The 19,753-nt window shown below is 47.5% G+C and overlaps 2 protein-coding genes across 2 annotated transcripts in view; one reads left to right on the plus strand and one right to left on the minus strand.

The window, feature by feature from the left end:
• The window catches only part of LOC126523687 (RNA transcription, translation and transport factor protein), a 50,712-nt gene extending 41,522 nt beyond the window's left edge, over positions 1–9,190 (minus strand). Inside the window, exons 1-2 of the mRNA XM_050172291.3 lie at positions 8,960–9,190; positions 6,463–6,587 (exon numbers count right to left, since the gene is read on the minus strand). Coding sequence (XP_050028248.2) covers positions 6,463–6,587; positions 8,960–9,020 — 186 coding nt within the window. The 5' untranslated portion in view covers positions 9,021–9,190. The remainder of the gene's footprint in view (positions 1–6,462; positions 6,588–8,959) is intronic.
• A 473-nt stretch (positions 9,191–9,663) lies between these two features.
• Positions 9,664–19,753, plus strand: part of LOC126523667 (uncharacterized) — a 112,898-nt gene continuing 102,808 nt past the window's right edge. The window contains exon 1 of the mRNA XM_050172265.3: positions 9,664–10,037. Coding sequence (XP_050028222.2) covers positions 9,845–10,037 — 193 coding nt within the window. The 5' untranslated portion in view covers positions 9,664–9,844. The remainder of the gene's footprint in view (positions 10,038–19,753) is intronic.

A 19,753-nucleotide genomic window follows, 5' to 3' on the forward strand; every position in this document is an offset into this window, starting at 1 on the left:
CGATACGTGAAATCGTGCACTCTCCGGTGGGCCTGCTCGTTAGGATTACATCCGAGCGGGTTAACTGAGCCATCTAAGTGGGCTGGGAACCACAAGAGGTGGTATCCTCCTTCGCTGCTCTCCCGAGTTCTTTGAAGTGCTTTGTTCACAATACTGTTTGCCTGTTCAGACACGAGGTCGGAGGAGAAGGATCTAACTGCCGTGTGCGAGTCAGAGAAGACAATAGGGGGAACTTTTGAGCTGTGAAAAGCCAGAGCAATTGCTGCGTCTTTCGCCACATGGGCAAACTTCGTATAGACAGAGGCTGCATTAACCAGGTTGCCCCGCATGTCTACAACGAAGACAGCGAACTTATCCCCACTGTCATATCTGGCAGCATCGCCAAAGAGGGCATCTAGTTTCTGCTGATCAATCTTTTTCAGGACGGACTTGGCTCTTGCGAATCTTCTACCTCGTTATGCACTGGGCAGATGTTTCGCGGGACAGAGTCAACTATGCTGTGACTTCTGGTTTCCCGGGTCAAGCTAACTTTGGTAGCCGGTTCATGTCTGGATTGGATACCCGCTTCTTCTAAAGTCTTGATCCCTGGCTTAGTGGATGATAGCCTCATTATTTGAGCCGCTGTGTAAGCTTCCATTAGCTTATCGATGGTGTTTTGGAGTCCTAGCTCCAGCAGCTCTGATTTAGCGGAGGAGAGTTCAAGGCCCGTGTTTGAAAGAAAGTCTTCCGTAGCCTCTAACGTGCTTTGTAACGAGTGTTCAAGCATGGCTAGCGAGCCATCCAGTGCCCAGATCGTAATTTTATCTGCATAAATGGCGTGACCCATGTTTGGGATTGCAGTGAGGCGAGTGGAGAGCTTGTGCATGGCTATATTGAAGAAGAGTGGGGAGATGACCGAGCCCTGCGGGGTGCCGCAGGTGCCTAGCTCGTAGGGTCCTCCCAAGACCGTGCCTAGTTGGAGGTGTGCCTTGTAATCCGCGAGGAAAGATTTGGTGTAGTCATGAAAACACTGACCCAGGTTATGAGAGGAAATATCCGTCAGGATGCGTCTATTCGTGACCCTGTCAAAGGCCTTGGAAAGGTCCAATGCGAGGATCCCTCTCACGTCGTGAGTAGGGTTATCAAAAACTGCTCTCTTAAGCAAAAGCATGGCGTCCTGTGTGGGCAATGCCTGTCTAAAGCCAATTAGGTTGTGTCTAAAGAGCTCCTAGTTTTAAATATGTTCAGAGATCCGGTTATGTTTTGTGTTCTCCACAACCTTGACGATGCATGATGTAAGGAAAATAGGCCGCAGGTTATTTACACGTGGGGGTTTTCCTGGTTTCGTTATAAGTACCATTTCTTGCGGTACGCCAGTCTACCGGGACCTGTCCAGTTTTCCATAGCTTATTGATTTCGGCCATGATTATCTCGATTGCCCCATCATCTAGGTTCCGGAGGAGTTTTCTCGTGGCTCCATCAGGTCTCAGGGCTGATCTGCCATTTAGGTTGAAGAGAACATGTCTGATCTATGACACGGTGAAAGGTTCGTCTAGATCAGGTGCCGAGAGTCCCATGTAGTTTACACACTTTACCGGGTGATCCTCGTCTTTGGCGAGGGCGAGATAAGTATGTGCTAAGTTGTTGGCTAATTCCCTTTCGTTGAGACCGCTTGCAATTTGTTTCCTTATGAGCCTATCCATCGCAAGGCCAAGGGTGCCCTTAGACTGTTTATTGTTAAGGAGACTTTTCAATAAGCTCCATTTGCTACCTTTTCGCATATGCTCGTCTGTTTCGGTACACGTCTCATCCCATTGCTGTCAGGCAAGTTGAGCCGAATAGGACTCAATCTCGTTGTTAAAAAGTGCGATTTTCACTCCGAGTCTACGATTACGCTTTTGGGTCTTCTACCTGGCCGAGAGGGCGTGTTTTGCCTCCAGAAGGTGAGCGAGTGTCGAGTCCATTTTAGGAACCTCCAGATCCGCAATGACTTTTTCATTGCTCGTTTGCCTGCCATGTTGAGATTCTCTAGCAGATCAGCATACGTCTCATTTGGCGGGACTTTCATTTCTGATTTTTCGAAAGAGGTCCCAGTCCACATACTCATATCTTATGGGTGATCTGGGTTTGACACACAACAGAAGTATGTGATGGTCACTGCCTAGCCCCTCCTGGAGGTTGTCCCACGTGCCTTTGATACCTCGAAGGAAGGAAAGATTGGGGGTCGTATCTCGATTGACTGAATTACTGGATATGGTGGGGAGCCTTGGGTCTGTGACAAGTATTAAGCCGAGCTCTGCAACATTGAAGACCAAGTTTATCCCTTTTGCATTTTTGTAACCATACCCCCATTCCATATTGGGGGCGTTAAAGGTACCAGCAACAATGAGAGTTGTGTTTCTCGCTGCCCTAGACGCGGTGCCTAGTAATGTTTTGGAGTCTCATTTCCTATCCGATGGTGCGCTGTACGCGTTAAGAATGAAGATGTTAGAATTGATTGTTCTGTTGGGTATGATCTCTATTAGTTGTGCCTCGAGGCCCGCTTTGTATGCAGAGACCTCGTGCCCAACGAACGAGATGTTCTTTCTGATTAGGGTAGCGATACCTTTGCCCCTTTTCTCCCCTGTATGCTACCGTGCGGTACCCAGAGAGAGATATTTCTGCTCTACATAGTGTTTCCTGTAACGATATAACTTGTGGCTTTTCCACAATAGACCTAGTAAGCTGTCCCGATGCACCTCTGGAAACCTGCGCAGTACGACTGCCAGATATTCAGATTGTTGCTATTCGCGTTCACCATTTTGTTTACTGAGGACGATCAATTAGCCCTTTAGCCCCTCCAGGATTCGGGATGTGAATCTGTGTCCTTCAATAAAATCTTAATCTGAATGTGCCTATTCATTTCTGAATAAACATTCCTTCTTGGATAAACTACTGTGCTTAACATTTAAGTTGCATGTATCTGAAATGTATGTGCATGTCCGACATATTTATTACTGCATAGAATGATCTGACTGAGTGATTGCCTTTTAATTTCCAGAGCAGAAACTGAGCTACAAGGGTGAAATAACAAGATGACCTAGACTGAGTAAGACTGAGAAGGTTTTTACTAAACTGAAAAGACACCCCAGCGTCTTACACCCCCATCAAAATATGGCCACAAACGTGGAACTTTAGGCTTAGCAATGTGGTGTCACAGTCACTCGGTATATAGCTGTGGTAAATAACCCGAAGGATGGGTAAGCTGTCTACTTGGTTGACAGTCATGAGGAAAGGTTTTATAGCATCACAAAAAGGTGAAATACGGAGGAACGAGTGGACAGGGCACAGGAAAAGCGGTTAAGGGAAGATGCACAACGGTTCTTGTGCAATGCTGATGAAGGCCAGCAGTGGTGTGGTCGGTATCAAATGTTGAAGAACAATCCGCAATGCAGCCTGTGCAGAATGCACAGTTGGATGCTGGATGCAGCTGATGCAGCATGCAGGATCAAGCTTTGAATAGAAAGTAGAAGTACAGTAGAAGTACACTTGTCTGGAGCACTCGAACGCCTTGCTTTGGGCTGCACAGGCGCCATCTACCGATAAGACCTGGTTCGAAATAGCTTGCAGCTGAGAATGCGCAGCCAGACTGATGGCAGTGCATTAATTGCTTTTGCTTTAACGGTTAACAAGACTTCAACAGCTGCAATCAGTGCTGCAGGGCCACTGAGCAAAAGCAAAGATAACACGAAGCATAACTTTCAAGGGAGAGCGCTCTGAGACGTGTTATCTGAACTTTTACTCATATAACCACTGCGATCGCAGCTGTTGAAGCCTTGTTAACCAGCAAGACAAAAACAATTAGCACAGTTCCACCAGTCTGGCGACACATGCTCAGATGCAAGCTATTGGCGGCGAGGAGTTACGGAGTCGCCATCTATCGGAAGCGCCTCGCTGGCGTAGTATGAGGGATCACGTGGCACGCTCCTCATAGGTTTTGCTGTCAGCGCTCACTGAAAACACCACGCGCGAGCTCTCCCGGACATTTCTGTAAGTACTTTCGAAACGAGAGAAGTTTTTTACTGTCCAAATAATAATCTTGGGCAAACTGAAAGCACAGAATCGTTTACAGGCGCTATCTCTTTACCGAATACGTACAGTGAACGCCACTGCGCGCGGTCGCCGCGATGGAGTCTCCCGAACCGGCTTTTCGCGTGAAAGGTAGGTAAACGCTGAGAGCAAACTATGTGAAATATGTTCTTATAGTGTTTGTATAACTAAATGGAGCGTAATAGAATGAAGCCTCAATGCAGCGATCGCACAGATTCGCAGCGACCGACTGCGCGTCTGCATGTTTGTCCGCGCACTGTTTCGCTTTCGCCGCGTGCGCGTTTTCGCACCGTGCCATGTGCTTTAGGCCGCAGAACATGAGCATTTGACAGTATACAAGCAACCATTGTTGCGTGGGCACTATCAGAGCTGTTCAAAAATAATTTCATTGTAGAGACTTCGACGCCTACGGGGACTGTGATGTGCCGTCGCGACGATTCAATCTTTTTTTTTTCTGCTAAATTCTTGGACGTTTCAATATTATTTCTGGAGTTGCGTCGCACTGTATGTTTCTCGGTGTTCTCAGCGTGCGATTTCCTGCTGCTTCTTTTTTGTAATCCAGTGCATTAATGCATAACACAAACATGACCATATGCCATGCTTTTTTTAATGTGCTTCTTACCGCTCCCTTTCCACTCCAGTGAAATTGCCAGTATCTATAGCATCGACAAGTTCATAGACCAAACCTTCATGACATAAGTCGGGCAGCGGACCCGGACGAGCGTCTCAGTGCGCGTTTTCCGAACATCGCAGACCCGGCGCCGTAGCAGGAACCTTCCTCACGTCTGTGCTTGCTGCATACCCGAGTTGTAGCCGATGACTGTTTGCCGATTTTATGTTTCGCGAGCCAAGCTTCACGCAGCTTCTTGTCCTGCGGCTACGTTGACACCAGGCTCCGTTGCGTACGTCCGGCACTGCGGCACCGAGCAGTAGCCTACCATGTTGCGCGCCTTCAAAGGCAGCCACTACCTATTGTAGTGCTTTCAAGCGTGGTAAAGGAGACACTCGAAGCGGGAAAATCTCGCCACTAAATGAGGACCGCAGCGTACGAGGGAATTTAAACTCTCGTTTTCAGCTCGCTTCGGCGCTCCCGAAGCAGCCGACGCGGCCGCTATGTCCACGTGATCCCTAATAGCACGTCACGCCGACGGTGGCGCCAGCTTTTCCAGTGGTGGAGCTCGAGGCCAATATAGAAACAAGCGTTATTGATAGATGGCGCCAGTGCAGCTGAAAGTACAGCATTCAAGCACTTTAGACAAGTGCGCTGACTGCACAAAGCTCAGCTATGGCGAACGAACTGCACCAGGTATGATGAAGTGTTTGCAAAGTCTTGGGTAAATTTAGAGCCATGGTGAAACAGACTGTCAGGACTTCTGAAGGATGTGAAAAGTCCCTTGTAGAGCTTCGCTGTCTTTGAGGTATCAGTAACTCAGATGGACAAACATTTGCAAAGAATATTTTTGTTTCGACCATACAGTAACATTATGTTACAGAGCAAGGGACAAGATTAATATGCTATGACATTTATGTTTTCATTGTCATCATTTATTCAGGCTAAAGGGTCCCTTGTGGGGTATAACGTCAATAATAGGGGACATCAAAGTGATGTACACCGCACAATGCCTGAAAGACACACACAAGAAAGAAATAAAGCATTCCTACAACAGGTGGAGTGGTGAGTAAGCAAATGCAATGGCACTTAAGGGTTAAAATGTAACAGCAGCTTTAAAAATTTTTCTGTATCATGCTCATCAACCAGTTTATCCGGCAGTGTGTTCCACTACTTTACTTCACTTCACTTTATTACCTTAAAAAGCCCATTGGAGGGGTATTACATAAGGGGTGGTTAATAAAATAAACATTAGAAACAGGCGTTCATTTTGAGGTATGGGTGACAACAGCTTCAGTAAATGCAGATGGGCTTGTGATTGCATGTGGAAGGCCGTTCCAGTCCCTTGATGCTCAAATAAAAAATGATGCTTGAAAAGTGGTGGTCCGGGCACGTGCGCGTGCAACTTGAAGCGGATGACCGGTGCGATGAGATATGTATGAAGGGGGCGTGATGTACGGTGGGTGATTTAGGGAGCTGAAAAAAAAGGGCCACTCTATAACAGGCCACTCTGTAACTATGGGAAAGAATGGCTTGTTAGAAGTTACGGTGGTACCACCGATGTAAACATTCAACTATTAGACTGCTAAGAGGTGGCAGGAGAACTGGTGTTGTGGAATAACCACCGCACCTCGGATGTGAGGGAAAGTGTAGGACAGCTTACAAAGCAGCAACACATTTTCATTATACATGGCTAACTTGGGTCTTTGAGGCTTGAATAAAGTTCGTACTCTGGAAGGTGGTGTGCAACACAAACAGGGGGGAAAAACAGAAAGTGCGCAGACCGTTTCAAAAGCCTGCATCCATCCTGGGGCATCCAGGGCTCGCAGGGCAGCTCGCTCCTCGAGCTTGTAGTGGCGGATCTTTTGGTCCTCAAGCCAGGCCACCAGGCTGCGGAACTCCCCTTGGCCTGGTGAGGTAGGCATCGAAAAACATAATTATGCACTAGAATTAGTTCCCTTGCAAACATCATCACAAGTACACTACCTTTACATAATAGAAGCAAGTGAAGAGGTCCATCAGCGATGAAGTCTCTCGTCTCATTTTGTTATGTTTCTTATTATCTATTTCTTACAAATACCACTCAACTGACTCCCCAACCAGCCTCCTCCTTAATGCAGGCATACAATATTCGTACATTACAGTTACGAAAGAAAATGAAGACTGAAACTGCTTTTCTCATTGAATAACGCTTATTGGTCTCTCAGTCGATACCCTTATCTAAAGCTACTCGTAGCACATTGAATTGACACACTGAATCTTTAATGACATACCTCGCCAGAACCTACCTTTTCAAATATATATATTTTTTTCGTGGCGGTAACAGACTGAAACAACTTACCCACAACACATTTATTTAGCACTGATGACATTGAGAAAATATGTTGCTAAAGTAGTTTTGGGTTTTAGTTCCACAATGCATTTGCAAAATTCTTTCATTGAAATTTTCATTTTCTTGACTGTGTCTTATCCTTCTCTTGAACTACGTTAAGAATTCTTTTCTCTGCACTTCGCCAACTTTAGAAAAGAATGACACTGGGAATTAACCTTGCTGTCAAAAGAATATTCACATCACTAGAGGTTGTGAAATATTTTTTCCTGCACTGACTGTGTTGGCACTTTGGGATATCATGCTCACCAGCTTTTCTACACAGGCCCCATGCGAACTAAAGGCTTTTGCCAGAGGTCTCCATTACACCTGTACTGCTCCAACTAAACCTTGCATACACTGCTTGCAAATTTTCTGGTCTTACCGCTTCATCTAATACTTGCCTGCCAACCGTAGACTTCCTTTCCCTTCCCATGGCACTCGTTGCGCTCCTCTAAAGCACGACTGTTTCTACAGATTACATATTTCTTTGTTAAAGACTATGGCTTACAGTTCATCGCAAATCACTGCCACCACCAAGTAAGAGGTGTGAATTAACACACTAAGGCCCACCAACTATATATATATATATATATGCACACACACACACACACACACACACACACACACACACACACACACACACACACACACACACACACACACACACACACACACAAAAGAAATTCAGAGCTTGCAGTGTAGTGAATACCTAAATGTAGAATTAAAAATAAAACAGCACAAAGAGAAATACATATGAACGGACAGCAACACACACACACACACACAAAAAGAATCGACGAGTAAGACAGCTGTGACGGCCCCAACACCATATCTCCATTTTAACTAAGACACTATCAATTTAATTTATCTTTCATGCACACTGCCCTCCTCGTATCTCTCAGCATTATGGCCTAGCATTTTCCTTGACACTGTTCATTCAGTGGGTTTTGGCTTGGTAGGCCTCACAATGATGATCGACAGTGACAGCTACTGAAGTTGCCTTGATGTACAATAGCAGAAGCTCACATATGCAAGTGTTGGCAGGAAAACAACACACTCTATAGCATGTGCTGCATCATATCCCATAAAGAAGTTAGCATGCCCAAAATGTGGAGGTTAAAAACAATGCATGTCAAAGTCACCCAATTACTTCAGCTGCGACGATAGCCCAATGGAAATGATAGGTGTTGGTTTCTAACTGGTTTTTACTAATTCTGGACTAAACTAGTTTTTACAGGCAGTCTAGTTGCAAATAAAGAGCTAATGATTCGGCTGCCTGGGATGCTGTGCAGACTTCTGCTTGGCGATTAGACGGTAATCAACATGACACTTTAAAGTAAAAATAATTGAAATGGTCAAAAGGGCGTTTAACTGAGCTAGCTGGTTCGTTCTTCCGAGGATTGTAACAGCAGAAAATGTAGAACACGGGCCTGCAAAGGAACGAACAGACGTTACGACCACGTCTGTTCGTTCCTTTCTGTGTTCTGCAATTTCTGGTGCTACAATCCTCGAACAATTGAAGCTGGCTTTGAATACTGCTCATTCACTCTCTCACATAAAGTGCCCGATACTGCACGCCCGCCGACCAGCACCTATGCAGCCGTGATAGCAGTTTTGCCAACTGAATGCTCGCTCATTAGGCCGTCACACCTAAAGCAGGGGGGGCAAGTATGGCAAAAGAGAGATCGAGAGGCCTCTCAGCTTCATGCCGTTTTATGTACACGAATTTACACCATGCAGACGGTCGCAATGCCAAATGAAAACAGCAGCCCAGATTCATTCTGGCTCATATTCGTGAGACTCATTTTGAGCGGCACGGGACAGCGCAGTCGCAAGTACACATTTGGCGTGCTTGTAAGCGAACTGAAACTTGATGTAGCGAGTGGCAACGTGACTGAGGCTGCACTTGCTTTGAATGTTGAAATTGTCCGTGTTGTTGAATCCAAGCGCGGTCAGCTTTCGCTTGAACATCTCGTACAGATGGCCCACGCTGGCCCGTCCACGCGTTAAAATAATGACGAGAACGATACAACGAAACCGGTGCCGGCAGTTTTTAACTACTTTGCAACTAGTAACACCACGCAAGTAATAAAGCCGGTCGTGACACCACGACCAGTGAGTGCGTGCCTCCTGTACTAGATGCCTGCCGCGTCGCTAGTTTTCTCATCGGAGCGGAGGTTCCTATAGTTCGGGGTAGTCGCAGAGAGACGGCGCTCGCTGCCGACCCTACTTCCTGTTGCGGAGAAAAGGACGACCGGCTAGGCTGGCGTACGGTGGCTAGAAGGGCCATTTTAGCCATAGAGTTTTCTACAAAAATAGTAATTTTTGTAGGAAACTATGCTTTTAGCCACCGTAGCTGGCGCGCGCTCGACCAATGGCTTGACGAGAAACCACGGGACCTGCCTCCGGGATCACCAACAGACGCCGTTAAACTCTCGGAGGCAAAAGAACGTGATTCAAGTTTGGAGCAGCCGCCGCAACTAGCGCTCGCAGCCGACCCTGGTGGAGAGGAAAAAGTAGGAGAGGGGCTGAACCAGCTTCTCAGCTCACGCTGCACGCATTTGCCTTGCGCGACCAAAAAGCCAAAGCTAGCCAATCCTATAAGTAAAATCTTCATGAGTGGAACGCACATGTATCGTATTGTGGCGCCTTCGCGCATATTTGAATGATGGCGATTCGCGCGCGTTGTGATGTGAAAATTATGAGGGTCGCTCGTGGATAGCGTTTTCTTTTGCCGCACGTCAAAAGAAAAGCGATCGCGTCGAAACCGTGAACTGTACCTTGTTTTCGCAACCATGACTCGCCGCATAGCGCACAAGTTGGAGACGCAGTGGCGTTCGCAGGACGTACTTCAATCGGAGGACGAAAACGCCACTTTCGAAGAGTTCCTGCTTTCCAGGCAGCTACTTAGCGGCCTTCACAAGTCGGGCTTTGTCAGACCGTCGCCCATTCAGCTGCGTGCCATACCTCTCGGACTCTGCGGTTTCGGTGAGCGGGTGTCAGTGTGGCGAAAGCGAAAGTTTGCAGTTCCCGTTTGCCACTGACAGTATGTGTAACAGCTCAGTAGGTTCCTAGCACCTGACTAACTTTTCAATACGGACTCGAGCTTCTAGTTTCGTGACAGTGTTCGGGACGTAGCGCGTCTGATGCATGCCAGCAAAGAAAACCCACCGTTCTTGTAGCTTGAAACAGCCCAAAGTTCAGCAGGTGTCATTTATGACGATGACGCAGTGCACCCAGACAGTTTGACCACTTTTATTGGCCTTTTTAAAACTTTTTGTGCGCAAACAAACAGGGACGAAGAATAGGGGCAACACAAGGATGAGCGCTTGACAATTAGAAAGAGGGCCGGAAGAACTAGAAATGAACTGAAGTATAACTGCGAGTCGGCCTAGTTGGAACAGATTCATATTAAAACTTCTTGTGCGCAAACAAACAGGGACGAAGAATAGGGGCAACACAAGGACGAGCGCTTGACAAGTAGAAAGAGGGCCGGAAGAACTAGAAATGAACTGAAGTATAACTGCGAGTCGGCCTAGTTGGTACAGATTCATATTAAAACTTTTTGTGCGCAAACAAACAGGGACGAAGAATAGGGGCAACACAAGGACGAGCGCTTGACAAGTAGAAAGAGGGCCGGAAGAACTAGAAATGAACTGAAGTATAACTGCGAGTCGGCCTAGTTGGAGCAGATTCATACTACTAAAACTTTTTGTGCGCAAACAAACAGGGACGAAGAAGAGGGGCAACACAAGGACGAGCGCTTGACAAGTAGAAAGAGGGCCGGAAGAACTAGAAATGAACTGAAGTATAACTGCGAGTCGGCCTAGTTGGTACAGATTCATATTAAAACTTTTTGTGCGCAAACAAACAGGGACGAAGAATAGGGGCAACACAAGGACGAGCGCTTGACAAGTAGAATACGTGCCGTTGGACTAAGTATATGCGTTTTTCCTGCTGCTCCCAAAGCATGTTTAATGATGCTCATGCCTTTTATGGACCCGATAGAAAGCGCAACGCGGAGGAAACAAACAAACTTAGTTTTGGCCGGAAGAATGCACCAGGAACTTTGCGATCACTGGCTGATCAGTCAGGTGCTTCACTGTTACATGTTCAGCAGTGGACAGACAGTGAAGTCAGTGATGAAGATGGTGTTTTTGAACCGTCACATATCTAGACCTCAGCTAGCACGCCCATCATTCAGACCTGACTGATGATTCCAAGGCGGACAGTACAGGCGACGATACTCTTGTTTTTCTCAACCTGTTTCTAGAGAAATGTACGCCGGCAACGACTACTTCACCTTGTGTGACACCGCACTCTAGGCTGCCCATTATCATTCAGTTGCCATCTAGCCATGATGCCCCGACTTTGTACTCAATGTTTATTACTGATGATATCTGGCTAGGGTGGCTAGAAGAGGAGGTGTGAATACCGGCGGCGAAAACGTGACCCCACAGTGCACCGATGCCGCGGGGCGGCGCTGTTGACCGAGGCGCGGGAAGCAGGCAGCCGAAATGAGCGCCTCGCCAGCCTCGCGTCGGCTGCATGTCTAGCAGTGAAGTGAAAGTGAGCCTGTTTCGAGTATCGCGCGCTTTCTGCGAGCGTCAAAGAATGAATCTTTATCATGAAAATGATGTTATGTCAGCCCACATCATTACTCCTATGAAATTTTACGGGCCCAGTTCGCACTGTATCGAGATTCAAACGCGTTTTGTCTCTGCACATTTCGTGAAGCGGCAAAGGGTGTTAAGGGCTAGTGGGGGGCTTCGAAATAATTTCGACCACTTCGGGTTCTTTAACGTGCACTGGCATCATACGGCACACGGGTGCCTTGCATTTCGCCTCTCTGAAAATGCGACCGTCGTCCTCGAGATCAGCAGTCAATCACCCTATGCCTGACGTACGCATAGTAGTCAATCACCCTATGCAATCACCCTATGACGTAGTCACGTACAGTAGTCAATCACCCTGTGCGTATCAGGTAATGTCTGCAGATTAAGAGACATTATCTGATAATTCGTCTCGACGTATTTACAAACCACTTTTTGTCTGCACTTGTTTCTGTCTGACCTGCACTACAGGTCTACAAGTGCAGACTTCCTGTCTGCACTTGTAGACCTGTAGCATGTCATTTTGACGCTCATATAAGGAATTTCCCATGATTACGGACAGTGATCGAAGCAACAGATCAGGTCATAAAGTCGTTTATTTACAAGTGAGGAAAAAAATTGTCATATCTTTACAACACACAAGGTTTCACTGTTTTCCGTTTCTTCTCGCTGCCCTGCTGATTGACACCTTTAAGCAAAAAGTGAATCCTTGTGTGGCAATAATAACGTATAACTGAGGCTGTGAGGGTAGCAGAATGGTCCAGGCGACCAATTTTTGGCACATCACGAATTGACTGCAAGATTTCGGCCACAGCTTTGGCATGCAAGCGTGTGGCCGAATGAACGAGTGAGTTTCTTTTCAAGGGCATTGACCAGCTTATAGAACGATACTGAGCGATATAAAATGCCCCCAAGGTCCCGCTCTTTGGATGCCTCTGGTGGAAGTTCTCTGGGGATATTGCCTTTATCACTAAGACATGCTGCTTTGCAGTCTTCACAATGTGTGGGCAAAACACACCACCTCGCCACATAACCTGCAATGTAATAAACTAGCCGTGCGTCGCTGCGGTGCTCTACATAACTTTGGTGGTCCAAATGCCACTTGCAACGGCATCAGTTGGCAGAACCTTCACGCTGTCTTCACTGTGGCTTTCTTGTTCAGCCAGCACCTCTTTAACAGATAACAATAACTCCAGGACATCCGACGACACATTGCCGTTCTTGGGGCTCCTTGCTTGGCTGTAGAAGCTTAGACACGTGGATGTGCACAAGCGACATTTGTTAGATAAGCATGCCGAACTTCTGCAAAACATAGGTGCTAATTACCAAGCTTGCACGTATACATACCTTATGACTAGAATGGATTGAGCTGAGGTAGGATGATTGTTTGCCCCACTCGCTTGTCTCACAAATTAACGCCAAAACATTAATTGCTCTAGGCGGTCATGGCTCAGTTTCGAAGTCATCATGTACATGAAGTTAGCGTTTTCTGCAAGGTACTTTAGAAGGTGTTTTGTTGGATGTATGGTCATCCTCAGCCCCTCTGAAGTACTGTTACTAAGAAAGCCGAGCCCTTGAGCCTCCCATTCATCAAGAAACGGAAGAGTTTCAAGGGTGGCCTCTTTCTTGCTGCCCTGTCTGAAATACCAAAGACAACAATCATGCACCATTTTGAGACAAAAACTATGTTAAAATAACCTCATGACTTCTGCAGGGAACCTCGATGTCATAGCTTCAATGAGCCTGGCCTGGCCCTTGGGATTGCTCAATCCCGTTTGGCAAACGTTTGTTTGCAGGCAGGGGCACGGAAGAGATACTTTTTCTGAGGTTTTCCTGCACCCACTATCACATCCGGGCACAAAGCGCCAACGCTCCGTCTCCTTTTTCGCTGCTGATTGCATCTCGCCCTCGAATGACAGATTGTCGCGAGGAACACTCCAAAAAAGGCGACGAGACCAACTGACAGCGGAGGCACGGAGGCGCAGGCCAGCGCGGCCATAGAATAACGAACGCGCGGCTACGAGTACCCCGCCGTGAGCGGCAGCAACACATTCCCCCTGGTGGCATCGGTGCGCAAGGGGGTCACGCGCGCCCGAAGGAAAGCGCCGCCAGTATTCACACCTCCCCTTCTAGCCACCCTAATCTGGCAAATGATAGTCGATGAAACAAACAGGTTCGCACAACAAGTGTTGGAGTCAACTACATGTACACCCAAACCTAAATCACGGTTGAATTGGACGGAAAGCAGTGTCCAAGAAATGAAAGCATTTGTTGGAATACTGATTTGTATTGGTCTCGCCTGTCTTCCTACTCTGAGTCACTACTCAGCAAAAAGTGACCTATATGGCATTGAACTCCTTCGTCAGTATATGAGCCGTGTCCACTTTTTCCTACTTTTGAGGTTGTGGCATTTTGCGGACAATGAACTGCTTGCAGAGTCGCAGGTTCATGTCTTTGAGATCCAGCCTCTGGTAGAGAAATTGAACCAAAATTTTGCTGCTGTGCTCTTCAAGGCATGTACAAAAGATGGTTACATGCTAAGAGTCGACGTATGTGCTGGCAAGTCTGATTGACCAATTGGCGTCGGACACGCCAAAGATACAGATACGAAGAACTGAGATATGAAGGGTCCTGAGAAGTGCCACCTCTTAAGGCGGCACCGCAGGCCGCACCCACATGGGGACAGTCAGGCCTAACCTAACCACCGCATCGCAGCTTGTCTGCACAGTCCAAAGCTGATGATGATATTCCGAGCTCTTGATGGCCGAGTTCCACTTCTGTTCAGTGATGTCCATATCCTCTTGTAACAAGGGACACCGCCAGAGCATGTGTTCTAAGTTGCATGTATCCCCGCAGCTAGGACATTGTGAGCTAAAAACGTCCCAGAATAAACAGTGCATGGAGGCCAGACTAGGATAAGAGCTAGTCTGAAGCATCCTAAGGGTTATAGCTTGAGGTCTTGCGAGCTTTCTGTGTGGTGGAGCAAAGATTCTTCTCTCCAGGTAGAAGTGTTTTGTGAATTCATTAAAGGTGAATAGAGGGTCCTGGAACTCTTGGACATTGGACTGTGACAGGGCTCCTCCTCCTGCACGAAGAGTTAGTACGCGCGCCTGGGAGTAGGCAATGTCATTGAGATTGGTGAGCGAGTCCAGATTTAGGCCCCAAGTGTGCCGGAAACCAAGTAATCATATGTGGAGTGACTGTCCTACCTAATCATACCGAGTACATGGATAGAGTTGACTCTGGGAATGAGGCTTCCATCACTTGTAGCTACCCTAGATTGATATCAACATCTGAGAGCGGCTTCCAACCCTTAGGCTTGGGACCCTTTCTGATTGGCCTGTAAAGGTGTAGCTCGGATTTACTAGGCGAACATCTGAGTCTCGTATTTTCCAGATATGACTCGACCTCATCTAGTGACGTCTGGAGGCCTGTTTCAACCTCCCCTTCACTTCCTTTGGTGCACCAGATGGTTATATCATCTGCATAAAGCGTGTGACTGACCCCATCAATGGCAGAGGTCTCTTCCGAGAGACCCCTCATTGCTATGTTGAAGAGAAGTGGAGAAACCACTGCCCCTTGCCCCTAGGTCCGAGCTTGAATGCCTCTGTCTTGAGATCACCAATCTTGAGTGTCGCCTGCCTCCCCTTGAGAAAGGAGCTTATATAGCTACGAAAGGCAGCACCCAGATTGAGCTCCAATATGGCATTCAGAATGGGAACGTGAGACACATTGTCAAAAGCCTTCTCCAGATTTAAACCCAGGGTTGTAGCCCTGACATCTCTGGTTGCGTTGTCATCGCATCCACACAGGAGCTTCATCGCATCCTGTGTGGACAAAGCCGGACGAAATCCAATTGTGTTGTATGGGAATAAATTGTTCATCTCAACGTGTTCCGAAATATGGTTGTGAATGATGTTCTCTGCCACCTTACCCACACAGGACATGAGAGCAATGGGCTGAAGATTTGCAAGGCCCGGGGATTTTCCTGGCTTTGGAATGAGGACAACTGATGCTGACTTCCAGGTTTCCGGCACCAATCCCCACTCCCAGACCAGATTAATTACTTCAGTGAGGTGCTCAGTGGAGGCATCATTCAGGTTCTTTAGAGCTCTATTAGAGATTCTGTCTGGATCAGGGGCAGACTTGCCATTTAGACTGGGCAGTACCGCCCTACCTTCGCTAGTGCTGAATGGCTCGTTGAGCTTTGGATTTGGCTCGCCCTTGTATGCATGGTAGTCGATTGGACTGGCATTCTCGACCTGAAGATATCTCCTTGCCAGCCGATCTGCAATAGTATCTTCAGTTTCTGATTGCCTCGCCTCATGGAGGACCTTCTCAATCGCTTGCCTTTGATTAGACTTGGAGTTCATGTCATCTAAGAGGTGTTTGTGCAGGTTTCATTTACCGTCTACTCTCGTTTGACCATCCACCGAGCTGCAAACTTCATCCCACTGCTGTTTGGCTAGATCCTGACAATGTTCTTCTGTAGTTCTATTCAGTTCTGCAATCTTTTTACAGAGTTTGTGATTGAATTTGTATCTCTTCCACCAGTCAAGGAGCGACTTCTTGGCTTCCAGAAGAGGCACCAGACGACTGTCCATCCTGTCGACTTCGAGGTCGGTCTGGATCGACTTGGTGGCCATCCTGACATCTTCTTTGACCTGCTCTGACCGTTGGTCCAGGGTAGGGGTTGGGTCCTGGGACTGCTTACGTTCTTCCCTGATTTTGCAAAACAAGTCCCAATCTGTGATTCTAAAATTTCTGAGGTGTTTCTTCTCCACGTTAATGCTGGTGGCTAAGATGTTGTGATCGCTACCCAGGTCTGTTGACAAGTTGGTCCTGTTCGCCGATTCCACGTTCTTGATGAAGGTGAGATCTGGTGTAGAATCTCTGGTGCAGGAATTACCGAGTCTGGTTGGAAACGCCGGGTTGGTAATTAAAGTTAGGTTGTGATTAGCTGTACTCTGCCTTAGGTCGGCACCTTTGCGGGTATTCTGAGGGTACCTCCACGCTCGATGCGGAGTATTGAAGTCCCCGGCTACGATTGGGGGGAGTTCCTTGCTTTGCTGGCTGCTTTCACAACAATTGTTGTAAACCTCTGCCTGTGGTCCGTAGGTGTGCTGTATATATTGAGTATGAAGATACTGTGCTTGTTTAGATCCCCCGGTATAATTTCTACCAGCGAGTACTCCACTTTTCTAGAATTATCGCTTATGTCATGGGAGATGGAAGTGCTTCTATTGGTTACCAGAGTACCGATGCCCCTTTTTCCTTTACTGTGTGGTATATGCTTTGTAGCCTGGTAAGGAGACCGAATCAGTGTTTCTTGTAGAAAGATGACGTGCCGCTTTTCCTGATGCGATCTGATGAACTGCTGTAGGACATTCCTCTTGCGCTGGAATCCCCTACAGTTCCACTGCCAGATTCTAATTCACTTACGGTTTGCCGCCATGATTAGACTTGGATGTCAAGTGGTCGTTTAAGATGCTGCTAGAAGCTGTCTGCTCGGCCGAGGCGGAGCTTGGCTTCTTCCCCTTAGTAGGCTGTGGTGGTTGACTCATGTCAAACACGGGCTTCTCAAGCTCGTCCTGTCTGCTGCTAAGTGATTTGAAACTTTACACGAAACTGTCAAGAGTGGCTTCGATTGCTCCAATCATAATTCTAAGTGATTTAATGGCGTCTTTGATTTCTGACTATGCTTTCATAGCAGAACTGCTAGGCTCTGGTTCTGCTATGGCTCTCTATCAAGCCGGACGTTCGCAGTGCGATTCCTCAACTCCGACTTCCAGCGTTTTGCCCTCGACATACTGAGGTGATGCCGAAGATGTATGTTTGAAACCCATGCAAAATTACAAGGGAGTCGGGCGCATGATGTACTTGGACAACTTCTACACGAGCTTGCCGCTTGCTCTTCGACTTCTAAAGGAAGACACTTTCATTTGCGGTACAATTCGCCCAACGAGAAAAGGGCTGCCAAAAGTTTACTGAAGCGAAGGTTGTGAAAGGCAGGTGACCATATATATATATATATATTGTGAGCATTATTCATACGCTTCATATTCTCACCTGTACATACTCATCATCACCGTTTTGGGGCCTGGTGGTGGGGCTCTCACTCGAGAGAATAAAGAAGAGACTGGCTGCCTAAACCTCGTCTCACAAGTGGTGGAGGTGCTGGGTGGTACGCTTACAAGAGTACGATTTTGACGTTGTCTACAAGTCTGGGAAAAAGCATCAAGATGCCGACGCTCTCTCTCGCTGCCCGCTGCCACTATTAGCTTCGAGTACACCTCCTCATTGCTCGCCACTTGATGATGAGACTAAGTCGTCACTCCCGTTATTACCGTTATTACCTCTATCGGTTACTGACACGTTACCTTCCAATCGCGTCACTCACCTCGCCTCGTGTCAACGTTCTGACCCCTACTGCAACAGCATCATCCAACGCCTGTGCGGAACTACATCTGCACCAAATGCCAGATTACGTCGACAACTGCGACTATTTAAGCTTGACAACGATGTGCTGTACCGCTACATATACAACTCCGACGGACACCGCTGGGTACCTATTCTTCCACGTTCAATGCGCACACAAGTCCTTGAAGCCTTGCACGACGACCCATCTGCTGGCCATTTGGGATTCCACAAAACATACCACCGCGTTAGGAGCCGTTTCTTTTGGCCAGGCATGTCTACCTTTGTGGCCAAGTACGTTGCTTCTTGCGTTCAGTGTCAACGGCGGAAACGACCGACTTCGCCTCCTGCTGGGCTTTTACAGCCCATTCCATGTCCCGAGACACCGTTTGCCATCGTTGGGATAGACCTAGTCGGCCCTCTGCCCATAACGCCAGCGGGTCATCGATGGGTCGTGACAGCTGTTGACCAGCTCACACGTTACGCAGAGACCGCTCCTCTACGCTCTAGTTCGGCCTCCGACGTTGCCACCTTCTTTCTAGATGCCATTGTGCTGCGCCATGGTGCACCTCGTGTACTGTTAAGCGACCGCGGCAAGACTTTCATGTCAACAATGCTAGCAGAAGTACTCGGAGCTTGTGGCACAGTTCATAAGACAACATCCGCATATCACCCACAAACAAATGGCTTAACCGAGCGATTTCATCGCACACTAATAGATATGATATCAATGTATATCGGGCCAAACCACGACAATTGGGACAAACTTTTACCTTTCGTGACTTTTGCTCACAACACCGCTATCCAACGAACTACGGGATACTCACCTTTCTACTTAGTTTACGGCCGTTCACCGACATTCACCATCGACGCCGCTTTCTTCAATGCCCCAACCAGCACCTCGGCCAGTATACCCGAACAGTTCGTCTCGAGACTTGAGGAATGCCGTCAACGTGCTCGCTTCAACACAGAAGTCAGTCAGCTAGATCGCAAGCAACGTTACGACATCTCTCGTCGCGACGTCTCCTTTCGTCCTGGAGAGGAAGTGCTCCTTTGGACGCCCATTCGTACACCCGGTTTGTGCGAGAAGTTTGAATCCCGCTTTCTTGGACCCTATATTATTAACGAACAAACATCCCCCGTGAACTATCGCGTTACTCCCGTAGACGTTTCTTCCGACCATCGTTGTCGTGGTTCGGAGATCGTTCACGTTTCGCGCCTAAAACGCTTCGTTCGGTGTTCCCCTCCTGGCTAAGTCGCGGCCTGGCTGGCCGCTTGCGCGTGCCGGGAAATTAGTGTGAGCATTATTCATACGCTTCATATTCTCACCTGTACATACTCATCATCACCGTTTTGGGGCCTGGTGGTGGGGCTCTCACTCGAGAGAATAAAGAGGAGACTGGCTGCCTAAACCTCGTCTCACAATATATATATATATATATATGCACACACACATATATACACATGCACACACACAAATATGCCAAGATCCTAACTTACCCACAAGCAACTGCAGCCACTTCAGATCCAAGGGGGCAGGGAAAGAAAGCTTTGCTTTACAGTGATGATGTTTAGCCTGTTGCACATTTTAAACATTGTCAGTGAATGTGTCAAAGCATACACATATGTCTTTGCACATTACAGATTGCCAGACAACTGGGCTTGATGTCTGAC

This window comes from Dermacentor andersoni, chromosome 6, assembly GCF_023375885.2.
Source record: "Dermacentor andersoni chromosome 6, qqDerAnde1_hic_scaffold, whole genome shotgun sequence".
Taxonomy (NCBI): domain Eukaryota; kingdom Metazoa; phylum Arthropoda; class Arachnida; order Ixodida; family Ixodidae; genus Dermacentor; species Dermacentor andersoni.